The following is a 20,984-nucleotide window of genomic DNA, read 5'->3' on the forward strand; positions in this document are numbered from 1 at the left end:
TAGAACCCTCTAATGCCTTGAAATATGAGTGAATTCTCACCATCTTTAAGGTCCTGGATGTGATGGGGTAGTGGAGATGCTGGCCAGAGTCTCTCGGTCAGCCTCCGGTGCTTGAGCTTCTACAGAGTTCCATGATTCTTCCTCCAACTTAACGTCCTCCATCAGCTCCCTCTCAATCTCCTCCTTCAACTTTTGAGCATACCCTTCAGCGTTGTTGGAGGAGTAAAAATACATGATGAACTTGACCTCGAGACCTGGCAGAACTCAAAACAAAACAGGAGGAAAACTTGTGATACAGAGGTGAGACCGTCTTGGGGATTTTATAGGAAATTTTACCTTGCAGGACAAGCATACGGGAATAAAGCAGAGTGAGGGGCACGAGGCCCCCACATGGACAGGTGGCGCGCCCCGGGAGGGGGGGTGCCCGCTGTCCTATCCACATTGGCCTCTCGGGCACCGCCTCAACTGTTCCTTTTCCCCAAAAATCATTAAAATATTCCAAAATGATGAAAATAATTTTGATGGAAATTTTAGAGTCAGTCTACGTACTCTATCACATACCTATTCCTTTTTCAGAATTCTGGAGTCTTCCAGAAGGTTTCTTGTATGTATTCCTCCGGTGCAATTACTTGAATAACGTCAGAATCAATGTTAATGGGATTACTGTTGGGGAACGTAGTAATTTCAAAAAAATTCCTACGCACACGCAAGATCATGGTGATGCATAGCAACAAGAGGGGAGAGTGTAGTCCACGTACCCTCGTAGACCGACAGCGGAAGCATTATGACAACGCGGTTGATGTAGTCGTACGTCTTCACGGCCCGACCGATCAAGCACCGAAACTACGACGCCTCCGAGTTCTAGCACACGTTCAACTCGATGACGATCCCCGGACTCCGATCCAGCAAAGTGTCGGGGAAGAGTTCCGTCAGCACGACGGCGTGGTGACGATCTTGATGTTCTACTGTCGCAGGGCTTCGCCTAAGCACCACTACAATATTATCGAGGACTATGGTGGAGGGGGGCACCGCACACGGCTAAGAGAACGATCTTGAAGATCAACTAGTGTGTCTAGAGGTGCCCCCCTGCCCCCATATATAAAGGAGCAAGGGGGGAGGCCGGCCGGCCCTTGGGGCGCGCCAAGGAGGAGGAGTCCTCCTCCTAGTAGGAGTAGGACTACCCTCTTTCCTACTCCTACTAGGAGGGGGGAAGGAAGGGGGAGAGGGAGAAGGAAAGGGGGGCGCCCCCCCCCTCTCCTAGTCCAATTCGGACTAGAGGGGAAGGGGGTGCGCGGCCCACCCTGGCCGCCCCTCTCTCTCCACTAGGGCCCATAAAGCCCATTACTTCTCCCGGGGGGTTTCCGGTAACCCTCCGGCACTCCGGTTTTCTCCGAAATCACCCGGAACACTTCCGGTGTCCGAATATAGCCGTCCAATATATCAATCTTTATGTATCGACCATTTCGAGACTCCTCTTCATGTCCGTGATCACATCTGGGACTCCGAACAAACTTCGGTACATCAAAATATATAAACTCATAATGAAACTGTCATCGTAACGTTAAGCGTGCGGACCCTATGGGTTCGAGAACAATGTAGACATGACCGAGACATGTCTCCAGTCAATAACCAATAGCGGAACCTGGATGCTCATATTGGCTCCCACATATTCTACGAAGATCTTTTATCGGTCAGATCGCATAACAACATACTTTGTTCCCTTTGTCATCGGTATGTTACTTGCCAGAGATTCGATCGTCGATATATCAATACCTAGTTCAATCTCGTTACCAGCAAGTCTCTTTAATCGTTTCGTAATACATCATCTCGCAACTAACTCATTAGTTGCAATGCTTGCAAGGCTTATGTGATGTGCATTACCGAGAGGGCCCAGAGATACCTCTCCGACAATCGGAGTGACAAATCCTAATCTCGAAATACGCCAACCCAACATGTACCTTTGGAGGCACCTGTAGAGCTCCTTTATAATCACCCAGTTACGTTGTGACGTTTGGTAGCACACAAAGTGTTCCTGCGGCAAACGGGAGTTGCATAATCTCATAGTCATAGGAACATGTATAAGTCATGAAGAAAGCAACAGCAACATACTAAACGAGCGGGTGCTAAGCTAATGGAATGGGTCATGTCAATCACATCATTCTCCTAATGATGTGATCCCGTTAATCAAATGACAACACATGTCTATGGTTAGGAAACATAACCATCTTTGATTAACGAGCTAGTCAAGTAGAGGCACACTAGTGACGTTTAGTTTGTCTATGTATTCACACAAGTATTATGTTTCCGGATAATACAATTCTAGCATGAATAATAAACATTTATCATGGTATAAGGAAATAAATAATAAATTTATTATTGCCTCTGGGGCATATTTCTTCAGTCTCCCACTTGCACTAGAGTCAATAATCTAGATTTACACAGTAATGATTCTAACACCCATGGAGCTTTAGTGCTGATCATGTTTTGCTCGTGGAAGAGGCTTAGTCAACGGGTCTGCTACATTCAGATCCGTATGTATCTTGCAAATCTCTATGTCTCCCACCTGGACTAGATCCCGGATGGAATTGAAGCGTCTCTTGATGTGTTTGGTTCTCTTGTGAAATCTGGATTCCTTTGCCAAGGCAATTGCACCAGTATTGTCACAAAAGATTTTCATTGGACCCGATGCACTAGGTATGACACCTAGATCGGATATGAACTCCTTCATCCAGACTCCTTCGTTTGCTGCTTCTGAAGCATCCATGTACTCCGCTTCACATGTAGATCCCGCCACAACGCTTTGTTTAGAACCGCACCAACTGACAGCTCCACCGTTTAATGTAAACACGTATCCGGTTTGCGATTTAGAATCGTCCGGATCAGTGTCAAAGCTTGCATCAACGTAACCATTTACGATGAGCTCTTTGTCACCTCCATATATGAGAAACATATCCTTAGTCCTTTTCAGGTATTTCAAGATGTTTTTTACCGCTGTCCAGTGATCCACTCCTGGATTACTTTGGTACCTCCCTGCTAGACTTATAGCAAGACATACATTAGGTCTGGTACACAACATTGCATACATGATAGAGCCTATGGCTGAAGCATAGGGAACATCTTTCATTTTCTCTCTATCTTCTACAGTGGTCGAGCATTGAGTCTTACTCAATTTCACACCTTGTAACACAGGCAAGAATCCTTTCTTTGCTTGATCCATTTTGAACTTATTCAAAATTTTGTCAAGGTATGTGCTTTGTGAAAGTCCAATTAAGCATCTTGATCTATCTCTATAGATCTTAATGCCCAATATGTAAGCAGCTTCACCGACATCTTTCATTGAAAAACTCTTATTCAAGTATCCCTTTATGCTATCCAGAAATTATATATCATTTCCGATTAGTGATATGTCATCTACATATAATATCAGAAATGCTACAGAGCTCCCACTCACTTTCTTGTAAATACAGGCTTCTCCAAAAGTCTGTACAAAACCAAATGCTTTGATCACATTATCAAAGCGTTTATTCCAACTCCGAGAGGCTTGCACCAGTCCATAAATGGATCGCTGGAGCTTGCACACTTTGTTAGCTCCTTTTGGATCGACAAAACCTTCCGGCTGCATCATATACAACTCTTCTTCCAGAAATCCATTCAGGAATGCAGTTTTGACATCCATATGCCAAATTTCATAATCATAAAATGCGGCAATTGCTAACATGATTCGGACAGACTTAAGCATCGCTACGGGTGAGAAGGTCTCATCATAGTCAATCCCTTGAACTTGTCGAAAACCTTTTGCGACAAGTCGAGATTTGTAGACAGTAACATTACCGTCAGCGTCAGTCTTCTTCTTGAAGATCCATTTATTCTCAATTGCTTGCCGATCTTTGGGAAAGTCAACCAAAGTCCATACTTTGTTCTCATACATGGATCCCATCTCAGATTTCATGGCTTCAAGCCATTTTGTGGAATCTGGGCTCACCATCACTTCTTCATAGTTCGTAGGTTCATCATGATCTAGTAGCATGACTTCCATAACAGGATTACCGTGCCACTCTGGTGCGGATCTTACTCTGGTTGATCTATGAGGTTCAATAGTAACTTGTTCTGAAGTTTCATGATCATCATCATTAGCTTCCTCACTAATTGGTGTAGGTGTCACAGAAACCAGTTTCTGTCATGTACTACTTTCCAATAAGGGAGCAGGTACAGTTACCTCATCAAGTTCTACTTTCCTCCCACTCACTTCTTTCGATAGAAACTCCTTCTCTAGAAAGTTTCTGAATTTAGCAACAAAAGTCTTGTCTTCGGATCTGTGATGGAAGGTGTATCCAATAGTTTCTTTTGGATATCCTATGAAGACACATTTATCTGATTTGGGTTCGAGCTTATCAGGTTGAAGCTTTTTCACATAAGCATCGCAGCCCCAAACTTCCAGAAATGACAACTTTGGTTTCTTGCCAAACCATAGTTCATAAGGCGTCGTCTCAACGGATTTTGATGGTGCCCTATTTAACGTGAATGCGGCCGTCTCTAAAGCATAACCCCAAAACGATAACGATAAATCAGTAAGAGACATCATAGATCGCACCATGTCTAGTAAAGTACGATTACGATGTTCGGACACACCATTACGTTGTGGTGTTCCGGGTGGCGTGAGTTGTGAAACTATTCCGCATTGTTTCAAATGTACACCAAACTCGTAACTCAAATATTCTCCTCCATGATCAGATCGTAGGAATTTTATTTTCTTGTTATGATGATTTTCAACTTCACTCTGAAATTCTTTGAACTTTTCAAATGTTTCAGACTTATGTTTCAATAAGTAGATATACCCATATCTACTTAAGTCATCTGTGAAGGTGAGAAAATAACGATATCCGCCACGAGCCTCAACATTCATCGGACCTCATACATCTGTATGTATGATTTCCAATAAATCTGTTGCTCTCTTCATAGTATCGAAGAACGGTGTTTTGGTCATCTTGCCAATAAGGCACGGTTCGCAAGTACCAAGTGATTCATAATCAAGTGGTTCCAAAAGTCCATCAGTATGGAGTTTCTTCATGCGCTTTACACCGATATGACCTAAACGGCAGTGCCACAAATAAGTTACACTATCATTATCAACTCTGCATCTTTTGGCTTCAACATTATGAATATGTGTGTCACTACTATCAAGATTTAATAAGAATAGACCACTCTTCAAGGGTGCATGACCATAAAAGATATTACTCATATAAATAGAACAACCATTATTCTCTGATTTAAATGAATAACCGTCTCGCATCAAACAAGATCCAGATATAATGTTCATGCTCAACACTGGCACCAAATAACAATTATTTAGGTCTAATACTAATCCCGAAGGTAGATGTAGAGGTAGCGTGCCGACCGCGATCACATCGACTTTGGAACCATTTCCCACGCGCATCGTCACCCCGTCCTTAGCCAATATTCGCTTAATCCGTAGTCCCTGTTTCGAGTTGCAAATATTAGCAACAGAACCAGTATCAAATACCCAGGTGCTACTGCGAGCATTAGTAAGGTATACATCAATAACATGTATATCATATATACCTTTGTTCACCTTGCCATCCTTCTTATCCGCCAAATACTTGGGGCAGTTCCGCTTCCAGTGACCAGTCTGCTTGCAGTAGAAGCACTCAGTTTCAGGCTTAGGTCCAGATTTGGGTTTCTTCTCCTAAGCAACAACTTGCTTGTTGTTCTTTTTAAAGTTCCCCTTCTTTTTCCCTTTGCCCTTTTTCTTGAAACTAGTGGTCTTGTTGACCATCAACACTTGATGTTCCTTCTTGATTTCTACCTCCGCAGCTTTCAGCATTGCGAAGAGCTCGGGAATTGTCTTAACCATCCCTTGCATATTATAGTTCATCAAGAAGCTCTTGTAGCTAGGTGGAAGTGATTGGATAATTCTGTCAATGACGCAATCATCTGGAAGATTAACTCCCAATTGAATCAAGTGATTATTATACCCAGACATTTTGAGTATATGCTCACTGACAGAACTGTTCTCCTCCATCTTGCAGCTATAGAACTTATTGGAGACTTCATATCTCTCAATCCGGGCATTTGCTTGAAATATTAACTTCAACTCCTGGAACATTTCATATGCTCCATGACGTTCAAAACATCATTGAAGTCCCGATTCTAAGCCGTAAAGCATGGCACACTGAACTATTGAGTAGTCATCAGCTTTACTCTGCCAGACGTTCATAACATCTGGTGTTGCTCCAGCAGCAGGCCTGGCACCCAGCGGTGCTTCCAGGACGTAATTCTTCTGTGCAGCAATGAGAATAATCCTCAAGTTATGGACCCAGTCCGTGTAATTGCTACCATCATCTTTCAACTTTGCTTTCTCAAGGAACGCATTAAAATTCAACGGAACAACAACATGGGCCATCTATCTACAATCAAACATAAACAAGCAAGATACTATCAGGTACTAAGTTCATGATAAATTTAAGTTCAATTAATCATATTACTAAAGAACTCCCACTTAGATAGACATCCCTCCAATCCTCTAAGTGATCACGTGATCCAAATCAACTAAACCATGTCCGATCATCACGTGAGATGGAGTAGTTTCATTGGTGAACATCACTATGTTGATCATATCTACTATATGATTCACGCTCGACCTTTCGGTCTCCGTGTTCCGAGGCCATATCTGTATATGCTTGGCTCGTCAAGTATAACCTGAGTATTCCGCGTGTGCAACTATTTTGCACCCGTTGTATTTGAACATAGAGTCTATCACACCCGATCATCACGTGGTGTCTCAGCACGAAGAACTTTTGCAACGGTGCATACTCAGGGAGAACACTTCTTGATAATTAGTGAGAGATCATCTTAAAATGCTACCATCAATCAAAGCAAGATAAGATGCATAAAAGACAAACATCACATGCAATCAATATAAGTGATATGATATGGCCATCATCATCTTGTGCTTGCGATCTCCATCTTCGAAGCACCGTCATGATCACCATCGTCACCGGCGCGACACCTTGATCTCCATCGTAGCATCGTTGTCGTCTTGCCAATCTTATGCTTCTACGACTATCCCTACCGCTTAGTAATAAAGTAAAGCATTACAGGGCGATTGCATTGCATACAATAAAGCGACAACCATATGGCTCCTGCCAGTTGCCGATAACTCGGTTACAAAACATGATCATCTCATACAATAAAATTTAGCATCATGTCTTGACCATATCACATCACAACATGCCCTGCAAAAACAAGTTAGACGTCCTCTACTTTGTTTGTTGCAAGTTTTACGTGGCTGCTACGGGCTTAAGCAAGAACCAATCTTAACTACGCATCAAAAACGACAATGATAGTTTGTCAAGTTGGTGCTGTTTTAACCTTCGCAGGGACCGGGCGTAGCCACACTCGGTTCAACTAAAGTTGGAGAAACTGACACCCGCCAGCCACCTGTGTGCAAAGCACGTCGGTAGAACCAGTCTCGCGTAAGCGTACGCGTAATATCGGTCCGGGCCGCTTCATCCAACAATACCGCCGAACCAAAGTATGACATACTGGTAAGCAGTATGACTTATATCGCCCATAACTCACTTGTGTTCTACTCGTGCACAACATCAACGCAAAAAACCTGGCTCTGATACCACTGTTGGGGAACGTAGTAATTTCAAAAAAATTCCTACGCACACGCAAGATCATGGTGATGCATAGCAACGAGAGGGAAGAGTGTAGTCTACGTACCCTCGTAGACCGACAGCGGAAGCGTTATGACAACGCGGTTGATGTAGTCGTACGTCTTCACGGCCCGACCAATCAAGCACCGAAACTACGGCACCTCCGAGTTCTAGCACACGTTCAGCTTGATGACGATCCCCGGACTCCGATCCAGCAAAGTGTCGGGGAAAAGTTCCGTCAGCACGACGGCGTGGTGACGATCTTGATGTTCTACTGTCGCAGGGCTTCGCCTAAGCACCACTATAATATTATCAAGGACTACGATGGAGGGGGGCACCGCACACGGCTAAGAGAACGATCTTGAAGATCAACTTGTGTGTCTAGAGGTGCCCCTGCCCCCGTATATAAAGGAGCAAGGGGGAGGCCGGCCGGCCCTTGGGGCGCACCAAGGAGGAGGAGTCCTCCTCCTAGTAGGAGTAGGACTCCCCTCTTTCCTACTCCTACTGGGAGGGGGAAAGGAAGGGGGAGAGGGAGAAGGAAAGGGGGCGCCGCCCCCCTCTCCTAGTCCAATTCGGACCAGAGGGGAAGGGGGCACGCGGCCCACCCTGGCCGCCCCTCTCTCTCTCCACTAGGGCCCATAAAGCCCATTACTTCTCCCGGGGGGTTTCCGGTAACCCTCCGGCACTCCGGTTTTCTCCGAAATCACCCGGAACACTTGCGGTGTCCGAATATAGCCGTCCAATATATCAATCTTTATGTCTCGACCATTTCGAGACTCCTCGTCATGTCCGTGATAACATCCGGGACTCCGAACAAACTTCGGTACATCAAAATATATAAACTCATAATGAAACTGTCATCGTAACGTTAAGCGTGCGGACCCTACGGGTTCGAGAACAATGTAGACATGACCGAGACATGTCTCCGGTCAATAACCAATAGCGAAACCTGTATGCTCATATTGGCTCCCACATATTCTACGAAGATCTTTTATCGGTCAGACCGCATAACAACATACTTTGTTCCCTTTGTCATCGGTATGTTACTTGCCCGAGATTCGATCGTCGGTATCTCAATACCTAGTTCAATCTCGTTACCGGCAAGTCTCTTTACTCGTTTCGTAATACATCATCTCGCAACTAACTCATTAGTTGCAATGCTTATGTGATGTGCATTACCGAGAGGGCCTAGAGATACCTCTCCGACAATCGGAGTGACAAATCCTAATCTCGAAATACGCCAACCCAACATATACCTTTGGAGAGACGTGTAGAGCTCCTTTATAATCACCCAGTTACGTTGTGACGTTTGGTAGCACATAAAGTGTTCCTCCGGCAAACGGGAGTTGCATAATCTCATAGTCATAGGAACATGTATAAGTCATGAAGAAAGCAACAGCAACATACTAAACGATCGGGTGCTAAGCTAATGGAATGTGTCATGTCAATCACATCATTCTCCTAATGATATGATCTCGTTAATCAAATGACAACACATGTCTATGGTTAGGAAACATAACCATCTTTGATTAACGAGCTAGTCAAGTAGAGGCACACTAGTGACGTTTAGTTTGTCTATGTATTCACACAAGTATTATGTTTCCGGATAATACAATTCTAGCATGAATAATAAACATTTATCATGATATAAGGAAATAAATAATAACTTTATTATTGCCTCTAGGGCATATTTCCTTCAATTACCTGCAATATAATGTTCAAGTCTTTGTCCATTAACGACTCTCAGTTTATTTCATTCAACGTTATTTATATTGATAGCTTCAGAATAGAAAACTTCTTCGATGATATATATGAGCCTTCCCATTTGAAAATGGCGAGAAAATTGAAAATTAGTGAACCATTTCAATTTTGTGAACACTACTCAAATCCACGAACTTGTTTTCAAATATGTGATTTTTTTGAATTAGTGAACATTTCTCTTTTTTGCTTTTTCAAATCCATGAACATTTTTTCTATATGCGAATTATTTTTTGAATTAGTGAACATTTCTCTTTTTTGTTTTTTCAAATCCATGAACATTTTTTCTATATGTGAATTATTTTTTGAATTAGTGAACTGTTTGAAAATATGGGAACATTTTTAAATTCACAAACATTTGTTGAATTGGCAAACATCAAATTCATGAATATTTTTGAATTCACAAATATTTTTTTAGTACATGACTTTTTTGAATCCATGGACATTTTTCTATTCTGCGTGATTTTTTCAAAATTATGAACATTTTTCAAATATACAAACATTTTTAGATTTGCGAACATTTTGTCAATCCGCGAACATCTTTTCTATTTTGCGTGAACTTTTCAATTCATGAATATTTTTAAGTTCACAGACATTTATTTTTTAGTTTGTCTTTTCTTGAATCCGTGAATATTTTTGAATTCACGAACATTTTTTATGATTTTTAATGAAACCGGTAAAACCATGAGAGAGGGCCAGGAAAAAAAAAGATAGACAGGTGAAAGAAGGTTAAAAAACAAGAATGTTCCCAAAATTAGAAAGGACCAAAAGAGTAAAAACCGAAGTAAAAAAACCAGATAATTTTGTTTTAGCGAGCAGTGCAAGGCTTGTGTGCGAGCCGTGGCTGCCTTTTTTTTTAGCATCAGTATAAACACAAGCGCTCATATATACGCGCATACACTTATCCCTATGAACGCACACACGCATACCCTACGTGGCTGCCTTTTTTTTAAGCATCAGTATAAACACAAGCGCTCATATAGACGCGCATAGACTTATCCCTATGAACACACACGCACACCCTACGTCTTCTCTCACTGAAAGCGCATCGCCGGAAATCATGAAATAAATCCAGGAATAATGCAAGCACCAAGATTTAAATCCTAATGAGTTGGGAATACCATCGTCCACTTAACCAACTCTACCGCGAGAAATCCAAAACCATTCTAGCGGTCGCGCGCGGTTCCGGCCTTTCCGTTCCCGCCCCGTATCTTTTCGCCAGGAACAGCGATCCGCGCCGAAACGCATCCCGCCCGTCCACAGAAAACAGCGCCGAACGCATCGCACGGTTCCACGTCAGAGCGATCCGGGGCACCCACCCTTCCACCAATCAGCGCCCACCTCCCCCTCTGTATAAACCCAGCAGCCCCGCTCCACCTTTCGTCTCATCTCCTTCCAAACAAATTCCCCACCTTCTTCCAGTTCCAGCACTCACAACCCACCAAGGAGGAGAATCCCCAATCCCGATCAGCCTCAGCAGCGATGGCCCCCAAGGCGGAGAAGAAGCCGGCGGCGAAGAAGCCCGCGGAGGAGGAGCCGACGACGGAGAAGGCCGAGAAGGCCCCGGCGGCGAAGAAGCCCAAGGCCGAGAAGCGGCTGCCGGCGGGCAAGACCGCCTCCAAGGAGGGCGGCGAGAAGAGGGGCCGGAAGAAGGGCAAGAAGAGCGTCGAGACCTACAAGATCTACATCTTCAAGGTGCTCAAGCAGGTGCACCCCGACATCGGCATCTCCTCCAAGGCCATGTCCATCATGAACTCCTTCATCAACGACATCTTCGAGAAGCTCGCCGGCGAGGCTGCCAAGCTCGCCCGCTACAACAAGAAGCCCACCATCACCTCCCGGGAGATCCAGACCTCCGTCCGCCTCGTCCTCCCCGGCGAGCTCGCCAAGCACGCCGTCTCCGAGGGCACCAAGGCCGTCACCAAGTTCACCTCCTCTTAGATTGCCATGTTTACATCTCAGAAACTGTAGTTGGCTGCCGTGTATCTAAAACTAGTGTTTATTGCTCAATGGAAATTGGTGGAATGCTGTTAGTTTTTCGTTCGATTGCTGATGTTGCCGTGCCATGTACTGATCTGAAATAGTAAACGATGTGGTGCGCATATTTTGGGAGGAACCCTCGGTTCTGATTTCTGAATTTGTTGCTCGTTTGATGCATGGCCTAGCTTTCTGACCGAACTGTGTTATGTGACTGTAAGTGATGTATGTTTTCTTTTGGAGACTTGGAGAAATGTCATGTGGTAATTTGGCTGAAGAAACCAGGTCGGCTATCCCATTTGTTCGACATTTCTCAGAATCAGCTCCATTGCGTGGAGCTCAATTGAGGATCTGTACACTGTAGCTCTTGGTGGTTGGGACACGCTTCTCTTGCAGGTTGTTCCCAAAGACAAGTACCTGATGAATTTGTACCAAGATCGGACTGAGATCCGGTGCCTTGGCACACACAAGGCACGGATAAACAGTATCGTGCCTTGAGGGCATCTCCTGGCTGTTGGATCTACAAGCGACGGTCCGATGAACATCAAGAGTCACCGCTACAGGATAATCGCTACAGGACCAACACACTGTAGCGCGGGGTACTGTTCACTGAAATCTGGAACCTTGATTTCCGATCTAACGGCTGAAAGCTCAAGGCACGATACTGTTCATCCGTGCCCTGTGTGTGCCAAGGCACTGGATCTCAGTCGACCAAGATCTTTGGAGATAAACCAGCTACCAGATATTGTGAAAAAATAACAACGAAGGAGACATATTGGTAATCTTTATGACATCAAGATGCCAAATCTCTTTAAGAAAATACTATCATTGCAAGTACATACAAGGGCAACAACTGTGTGAACATCTACAACTTCTTGAATCATGAAGGAGACGTATTGGTAATACTGCAGCAATTCAGAGATCGTTTGACTTCGTGACTGGCTGGTTAGTTCTTCGTTTTCCCCTTTCAGGTTACCTTCATGATTTTGGTGGTTTGATATTTTTGCCGCAGGGGTATGGAGGCTATCCTGAAACCATCAAGAAGAAATCCCGGCTCCTGTTTCCAATCATATACCGAAGAGCAGTTTAAGTCAATCTGTGGGAGCACTGGTTTCATTCTTAGAAACTGCTACATATTTCTGCGCGTCGAAGATATATGGAGGTTGAACAAGCATGGTTTTCAAGATACAATGCCGATCTTTTATCATACTGTACCTGCCATGTAATAGGATGCTAATACCCTGTATTGACATTCAGGACAAGATAACCCATCAAAGGTTGTATTTCTTTTTCATAGTTGAGATAGGCGATGTTTTTCCTTCTTCAACTAAAAGTAAGTTTATGGTACAAGAGACAATTCAACTATACAATTCATTGTTTTAAGCAGGCAGGCAGTGAATAGCTAATCACCATGAATAACCTACTACTCCCTCTGTAAACTAATATAAGAGCGTTTAGATCACTACTTCAGTATTCTAACGCTCTTATATTAGTTTACGGAGGGAGTAAATTGCAAATTATTTCAGTTACTTTGTTGGAGAATCCAGAAATTGATATGGGTGTATTGTAGAAACTAAAGATTCAGCTAAAATGCTATACTAATTTGTCAACATTCTAGGTAAGCAAATCTGCAGGAAGCCACGGCATGCTGATAATTTGGAGCAGAGCGCTCCATCCTTGTCCTCCTGGACACGCCTTTTTTCTTCACCACAGGTATATCTTTCCTGAAATGTGAAACCCTTACAGAATTAAATATCACTGATGTAAGTTGTAACCCACTGCCTTAAAGATTGCAAAAGATTTAACAGGCTAAGTACACACATGCTGATCAACTATAGTAGCCTACCAGGGAAAGTACATATATCAAGCGCCTGTGCTACTGCACACCTACTTAGACTCTCCCTATAAGTCAAAAGCTTCAGTTACTAAAACAAAATAATATAAAATATATGTTTCTTTTCTACAGATTCCAGGTATCAGATAAGTTAGGTAGCAATTTACACTAGTTTAATCATCCAAACAACAAGTCTTCTCCCGTGGCCTTTACGTTCCCTAGCAATATCTCAATGCTAGCCAACTTAGCTTGACAATGTGTTGTAGGGTGTGAGTTACAGGAGTGTTGTAGGGTGTGAGTTGCAAAACAGGGAAGTGTGAAGGGTCAAAATGTAAATGGAAGGTGTATATACTGTGAGGAGGAATGGATCGATGGTTGAGGTTCTTCCAGAAATCTCTCATCTTTTCTCCCCCCTTCCCCTGTAGCTTTGCTGGAGAAGTGAGATCAACCAAAAGGCCAGACAAAATGGTGTCAGAGCAGGAGGTGGAGGCGCTGTTTGACCCTCGCCGGTGTTGAATCGGCTGCTGGTGGTGAACTGGAGCGGGGAGAAGAGGAGGCTGCCGCCAGGAGTGTGGGGCGGCGCAGCCGCTCGGAGTTGAAGCCAGTGGTGGTGCGACCTGGGAGTGAGGCCCCTCTTTGTGGCGCGTGCAGGAGCTGCAGGCTGGGAGAGCTGGGTGTAGCAGCAGGAGGCGGAAGTGTGGCTGCTTGAAATCTGAAGCAGCGGCAGAGGGGATCCAAAGTGACAGATTAAGGGTGTGTTGCCTGAATCTGAATCTGTTTGTGGGTTGTTTCTGCTGTGAGTGGAAAGAAGAACAGAGCAATATACCAAGGAGAGGTGTGCCAGGATGGCTGATGGTGCTCCAACAGGTGTCACGGCAGGAGAGCTTGCAGCGGTGTTGAGAGCCATGGACGAGAAGTACAGATTGCTGTTTGAGACTATTGGGAAGCAAGGAGAGAGTTCGAAGTTAGAGGCAGAGGTCAAGGAAGATATCCATCCATTGCAGATGCCCCTGGTGAAGTTAGAAGGATCTGAAACCTATGCAAGTTGGGCAGAGCATGCGGAGACTATTCTTGTGTCAAGAAGGCTAGAGGGCTATATTCTTGGGGCAATTGAAAAACCAGCAGATGAGAACTCTAAGGAAGGTCAAAAGTGAAAGATGACCAACGCATTAGTGAGAGCATGGCTGTTGAGTTCAGTTTCACCTAAAATTGCTAAACAAGTGGAAAGGATTAAGGAAGCATCAGAAATTTGGCGGCTGCTGAAAGGCACATATTCTGGAGTCGGCAATGAGATGCTTGCTTGTAGAATTCAGAGGGAGTTGCAAGGGTTGAGTCAGGGTGATAAATCAGTTGTGGAGTATGTGTCTGAGTTGAAGAGATTGTGGAGTGACATTGACTATTTTGACCCAGTTGAGATGGAGTGTGGCAAGTGTATTGAGAAATTTAACAAATGGACTGAAAGGAGACGTGTAAGGGACTTCCTAAATGGACTTCATCCTAAGTTTGAAAACAGGAGGGCTGCACTCTATGGTAGTGGAAAGCTGCCTACACTCGAGCAGGCAATCTCAGCTATCATCAGTGAGGAAACTAGGTTGAAATTAGAGGCAGCCAGTTCCGTGACACAAGGCATCATGCATCGGCGATCAGCACTCTATGCAACAGAGGGTGGAAATTATCAAAAGCCGGTATCAAACATAGTGGAAAGGAAATGCTTTGAGTGTGGTGAACCAGGACATTTGAGGTCTTCATGCCCTGAATTAATGGGAGCAGGTAGAGGAAGAGGGCAGGACTGGCGGGGAAGAGGGCGTGGTCGTGGGTTTGAAGGACGAGGTGGCCGCGGGCGAGGAACACGCCCTACTGGTAGAGCGAACACATCTCTAATCTCTGAAAATACCACTCAAACCATGAGCGTTCACATGACTGCTGAGGATTGGGAGAAGTGGTGTCAATTCAAGGAGCTACATTTAGGTGACAAGTCAACCGCTGAAGCACCTGCAACATCTGCCTCTACGGCCTCTGCAAATTTCGGTGGTAACAACTCTCGCACTATGAAATATAAATCCATCAATGCACCATGGCTATTAGATTCAGGTGCATCTAGACATATGGCTGGCTCCTACAAAAGCTTTATTGATTATACTCCTGAGATACAAAGGCAAAGCGTTAAATTAGCTGATGGCTCCTCCCAAACCATTATGGGATCAGGAACAATTGTGTGCAGCAATGATATATCTTTGTCCTCTGTTTTGCATGTTCCCTCATTCCCAATAAATTTACTATCCATCAGTTGCATTACAAAAGAGCTAAATTGTGTTGCCATCTTCTTTCCATCATGGTGCTTGTTTCAGGAACTTGGGACTGGAAGAAGACTTGGGACAGGGAGCATGCATGATGGGTTGTATTATCTGGATAATAATATGTCTCCTGCGGTAGTAGCAGCTGCTATACCTCTTTCACCACTTGAAGAATTTCTTCTCCACCACCGCAGGCTAGGACATATGTCTTTTGTCACTCTCGGTCAACTTTATCCTGATCTCTATAAGAAAGTTAGCAAGGGGTGTCTAGTATGTGATGCTTGTCAATATGGCAAACAGACACGTAGCTCTTACACATCATCTGATAATAGAAGTGACACACCACTTCAAGTTATACATTCTGATGTGTGGGGTCCTAGTGGTGTTTCATCTTTAAATGGTTATCGGTCGTTTGTTACCTTTATTGACTGTTGTACTAGAGTCACTTGGGTTTATGTGTTGAGGAACAAGAATGATGTGTTCGAATGCTTTGTTGATTTCCACAATATGATCAGAACACAATATAATGCATGTATGAAAATATTTCGCACTGACAATGGCACGGAGTATGTGAACAAGGAATTTGATGAGTACTTTTCAAGTTTTGGGATTATTTATCAGACAACTTGTCCAGGTACTTCGGAGCAGAATGGTTTGGCAGAGAGGAAGAATAGACATCTTCTAGAAATCACTCGTTGCATAATGACATCTATGAATGTTCCTAAGTTTTTGTGGGGTGAGGCCATAATGACAGCTGCCTACTTAATGAATAGAATGCCATCCAGGGTACTTGGTTATAAAACACCAATGGAGTGTCTTACAGGTGAAACAAAATATGTAGTTCCTCCTAAGGTCTTTGGTTGTGTTTGTTTTGTGAAGGATTATAGACCATCGGTTGGCAAACTAGATCCAAAGGCATTAAAGTGTGTATTTGTAGGCTATTCCGGTACACAGAAGGGTTATAGATGTTGGTGTCCATCTGAGAGGAGAATGTTTGTGAGTATGGATGTGGTATTTAGAGAGCAAGAACCATTTTATGGTGAGCCAACAGATTTAACCGATGTGTTCCCTGATTTGTTTACTAATGAAACTTCTAGTGTGAATTGTGAGAAAGAAGAAGATGATGAAACATCAGGAAAGATGATAATTGGGGTAATTCCAGCAGAAACAAGACAAGAACAAAGACAGGGGGAGCCGTATGATACATCGAATGAAGCACTCCGGTGGCCAAGACCAAATGAGGAAAGGGAGATTCAGGTGTATACACGAAGACAACGTACCACAGAGGAGCAAATGCAAGTGCTGGAACCCGAACCAGAGGCTTATGGACAACACCGGGAGCAAGAGCAGGAGGCTGACCACCAGGATGATACGCAAGGTCAAACTAATGACACCAGATCTTCCTCGGACAGTGGTAACATCTCTTCTCAATATCATGACCTTGATGTTCCGATAGCTCACAGAAAGCAGCCACGGTCTAATGCCAGAAAATTGCCCTCTAAATTGGATCCTTATATGGTCTCCAACTATGTCTCGTATGATATTGTCGGTCCTTCTTACAAGTCTTTTATCGCAGCACTGGATGCTGCAGAACCTTTGCCACGGGATTGGCAGGAGGCAAAATTAAACCCAAAGTGGAGGGCAGCTATGCTGGAGGAGATGGCTGCTCTCGACAAGAATAATACATGGGTAGTTACACCACTTCCCAATAACAAGAAGGTAGTAGGATGCAAATGGGTGTTCACCATAAAACATACACCAGAAGGCAAAGTAGAGAGATACAAGGCAAGACTTGTGGCGAAAGGTTATAGCCAAACGTATGGGCTGGACTATGATGAAACCTTCGCCCCGGTTGCAAAGATGAACACCATTAGAGCTTTAATCTCGGTGGCAGCGAATAACAAGTGGAAGTTGTTCCAACTAGATGTGAAGAATGCATTCCTTCATGGAGATCTACAGGAAGAAGTTTATATGGAGATTCCACCAGGGTTTAATGGGCCTGAGACAGAGGGTAAAGTGTGCAGATTGAAGAAATCACTTTATGGACTTAAACAGTCACCAAGGGCTTGGTTTGGAAGATTTTGCAAAGAAGTCTGCTCCTTGGGCTTTAAACAGAGCAATGCCGACCACAGCCTTTTCTTTAAGCATCACCAAAACAAAACTGTCATATTGGTGGTATATGTTGATGACATTGTGATTACAGGTAATGATGATGAGGAGATAAGGAATGTGAAGAAGATGTTGGCGAAGTCATTTGAGGTCAAAGACCTCGGGTTTCTTCACTTCTTCTTGGGAATCGAAGTAGCTTATGGGGCTGAAGGTATCTATCTCTCTCAAAGAAAATATGTGCTTGATCTTCTCACTGAAACTGGGATGCTTGAAAGTAAACCTGCTGCCACACCAATTGAAATGAACCTTCGTATTACAGCAAATTCAGGAGAACCTGTTGATAGGGGGAGATATCAGAGACTTGTAGGGCGTTTAATTTATCTATCCCACACTAGACCAGACATTGCATATGCAGTTAGTCTGGTGAGTAGATATATGCATGATCCTCGATCAAGTCATCTAGATGCAGTAAATAGAATTTTGAGATACCTCAAAGGGTGTCCTGGAAAAGGAATTCTTCTTTCATATCATGGTCATCTAGAAGTTGAGGGATACACAGACGCTGATTGGGCTGGGTGCCTGGATGATAGGAGATCCACTTCAGGTTATTGCATCTTTGTGGGAGGAAATTTAGTCAGTTGGAGGAGTAAGAAGCAAAGTGTTGTCGCCAGGTCCACAGCAGAAGCAGAATTGCGATCCATGGCTGCGGGCCTATGTGAGTTGTTGTGGCTTCGATTATTGTTAACTGAACTTCGGTTGTTCAAAGGAGGACCACTTAAACTTCATTGTGATAATCAGGCCGCAATTAACATCATAAACAATCCGGTTCACCATGATAGAACAAAACATATCGAAATTGATAGGCATTTTATTAAGGAGAAACTTGACGAGGGAGTACTTGAAGTAGGCTTTGTTAAAAGTGGGGATCAACTTGCTGATGCATTAACAAAGGGTGTGAGTGTTGTATCATTCTCAAAATTGTGTGACAAGATGGGGCTCTTAGACGTTTTCGCCCCATCTTGAGGGGGAGTGTTGTAGGGTGTGAGTTACAGGAGTGTTGTAGGGTGTGAGTTGCAAAACAGGGAAGTGTGAAGGGTCAAAATGTAAATGGAAGGTGTATATACTGTGAGGAGGAATGGATCGATGGTTGAGGTTCTTCCAGAAATCTCTCATCTTTTCTCCCCCCTTCCCCTGTAGCTTTGCTGGAGAAGTGAGATCAACCAAAAGGCCAGACAAAACAATGCATAACTAATTAACATTAACATGAATAATCCAGTTATTTTTCTAGAGAACCCAAAATTGAGATCGGTGCAGCATAGGGACTATGATGCCTACTCGTCCACAAGGAACAAAATAAAAATCCAGCACCTGTTACACCAAGTATTACCAACATTCTAACTAACATCAGAAGATGCCACTTACCAGATTGAGCTATAATTTACGACGGTTAATGGGAGGGAAGAATCTTTACAATCATGTTCTTGGGCAGTCATTGATCACAAAATCCTATGATTGAAAATAAATTCTGGTGATAGGTTGCACCCTGAAGGCTGCAATTCATTTGAAAACAACAACTTGGACGTGTGTTCGTTATCTGTCCCTCTGCCGTATTTATCCTTCTCTGAGATGTGCTATTAGAAACACCAGTTTGTTAACATCTTGGCATCATTGTCCAATAGCATTTTTTAATGTCATTAGTTAACAGTCTATTGAGTCTCTAAATCATCATTAGTTAACAGAAGTAATTCTGGTAGCTAGTTTTATGATAATATATTTATGCAAACTCAACTAAAAATACAATAATTTTAAAAGCTATTTCTCAGCATCCCAGAGAGGCCATGGCATTGTTCGATAGAGGTAATCATTTGCAAAAAAACTGTGTAGTTTAACATGAGGTTTATTAGCACTGCTATCAAATACTTATGAAAGGAACTGACCTAGTACATTTAGAAGAAAAAATCGCATCGCATACTAGGATGCTAATACCCTGAATTGCCATTCAGATACTGACTGTTTGACCATTCCTCGACCAACTGGCACCTTAGTCTGTGGATCAGCAAAAGTATCACAGGGAGAACAATTACCACATGCCAGTATTTCTTCTTAAAAGTAAGTTTATGGCACACCAGACAAGTCAACTATATAAATCATCGTCTTCAGCTGCTGCGACAGCGGATGCCAAAGGATCTTAGCCTTGCAGTGAATATCAACATCAACATGAATAATCTACTACCTTACAAATTATTTCAGTTACATTGTTGGAGAATCCAAAAAATGACATTTGTTTGGTGCATTGTAGAGACTAAAGATTCAGCTAAAGCTTAATCAAATTGTCAACATTCCAGAGAGGCTGTGTCATTGCTCAGTAGAGGTAATCATTAGCGACAAAAAGGTGCAGTATGACAGAAGGTTTATAAGCAATGCTAGTGGATACTGCAAATGATTGAACTAGTACATTTAAAAGGAAAAAATAGCATCACATATAATGATGCTAATGCCCTTGATGCAGCCCACAGAGAAAAAGATAATTGTACCACAGGGCAATGGATATATCATTGGCAAACAGACAGGAATCAGAGACGACAGGTAATGTTTTTTCTTCTTTTAGGCGGAGGATAAAATCTTCACCATATATACCGTATAAAACATGCACGTAAAAATAATTACATGGTCTTCCTGTATATTCCGGCCATACGATGAGTGGGGGGGGGGGGATGTAAATGGCAAATAAATGGTGTCCGCAAATCCCGTTTAGTTAGCTTTACCTTAGCTTCATTGTTCATTTTTCCAGAAAAAAAAACAAAATTTTAAACTGTTTGATTATATAGTGGATTTAAACGGGATTAATTGGGACCCGGTTGACATCTCCTGGCGGCTGAGGTGCAAATGTAGCCTCGTTGCTTTGTGTGCCTTTACCTGTTTCGTTTTTGGTATCTGCCGGATCAGTTATGAGTATCGATTTATCTGAATGACAGATGCGATTCTGAAGGGAGGGAGTACGATGAATCTTGCAGGGAAGTTGTTGCAGTGGGGACTTGCTTTGAAGCAGCAGGAAGACCAGATACGGCACAACTGTCAATTGACATGCCTGATGAACAAATAAAACAACGACGGCTGCTAAATGTGCCTGTACTTTTAAGACGACAAGGGCACGGCCTTGGTGTTTGCCTCGTCTCCTCGGCGATATGACCTGGTATGCATGTCTTCCTCTTCTTCAGTATACAGAAGTGAGCCAGTGAGGTGACTCGTTCTGATTTTTTTTGGGAGCATAGGAACACTGAGTCTGGATCCCAGGCAGGCACGACGCTTTTTTTTTCTTGAGAAAAAGGCACG

General features: G+C 43.4%; 2 protein-coding genes across 3 annotated transcripts; both read left to right on the forward strand.

The window, feature by feature from the left end:
• The first annotated feature begins 10,827 nt into the window (after positions 1–10,827).
• LOC119276546 (histone H2B.1-like) lies at positions 10,828–11,541 on the forward strand. Its single transcript, XM_037557635.1, has one exon. The coding sequence runs from the start codon at positions 10,920–10,922 to the stop codon at positions 11,376–11,378; it is 459 nt and encodes a 152-aa protein (XP_037413532.1). The 5' UTR covers positions 10,828–10,919; the 3' UTR covers positions 11,379–11,541.
• Positions 11,542–13,519: 1,978 nt separating this feature from the next.
• LOC119276551 lies at positions 13,520–15,997 on the forward strand. Of its 2 annotated transcripts, none has more exons than XM_037557655.1 (2): positions 13,520–15,276; positions 15,597–15,997. In XM_037557655.1, exons 1-2 carry the CDS (start codon positions 14,406–14,408, stop codon positions 15,638–15,640), a joined length of 915 nt encoding a protein of 304 aa, XP_037413552.1. In that variant the 5' UTR covers positions 13,520–14,405; the 3' UTR covers positions 15,641–15,997. The 2 variants fall into 2 exon arrangements, with proteins under 2 accessions (XP_037413552.1, XP_037413545.1); XM_037557648.1 differs by having other exon boundaries at positions 13,522–15,279.
• Positions 15,998–20,984: the final 4,987 nt, after the last annotated feature.

The sequence above is a fragment of the Triticum dicoccoides genome, chromosome 1A, assembly GCF_002162155.2.
Source record: "Triticum dicoccoides isolate Atlit2015 ecotype Zavitan chromosome 1A, WEW_v2.0, whole genome shotgun sequence".
NCBI classification, from domain to species: Eukaryota; Viridiplantae; Streptophyta; class Magnoliopsida; order Poales; family Poaceae; genus Triticum; species Triticum dicoccoides.

Excerpts from the sequence above, each read along its gene's own strand:
- LOC119276551 (XM_037557648.1), top strand. The coding sequence starts at position 14,406 with ATGACCAACGCATTAGTGAGAGCATGGCTGTTGAGTTCAGTTTCACCT. Across the intron at positions 15,280-15,596 it reads GGCCTCTGCAAATTTCGGTG|GAACTTGGGACTGGAAGAAG; the intron begins GTAACAACTCTC and ends TGCTTGTTTCAG.
- LOC119276546 (XM_037557635.1), top strand. The coding sequence starts at position 10,920 with ATGGCCCCCAAGGCGGAGAAGAAGCCGGCGGCGAAGAAGCCCGCGGAG.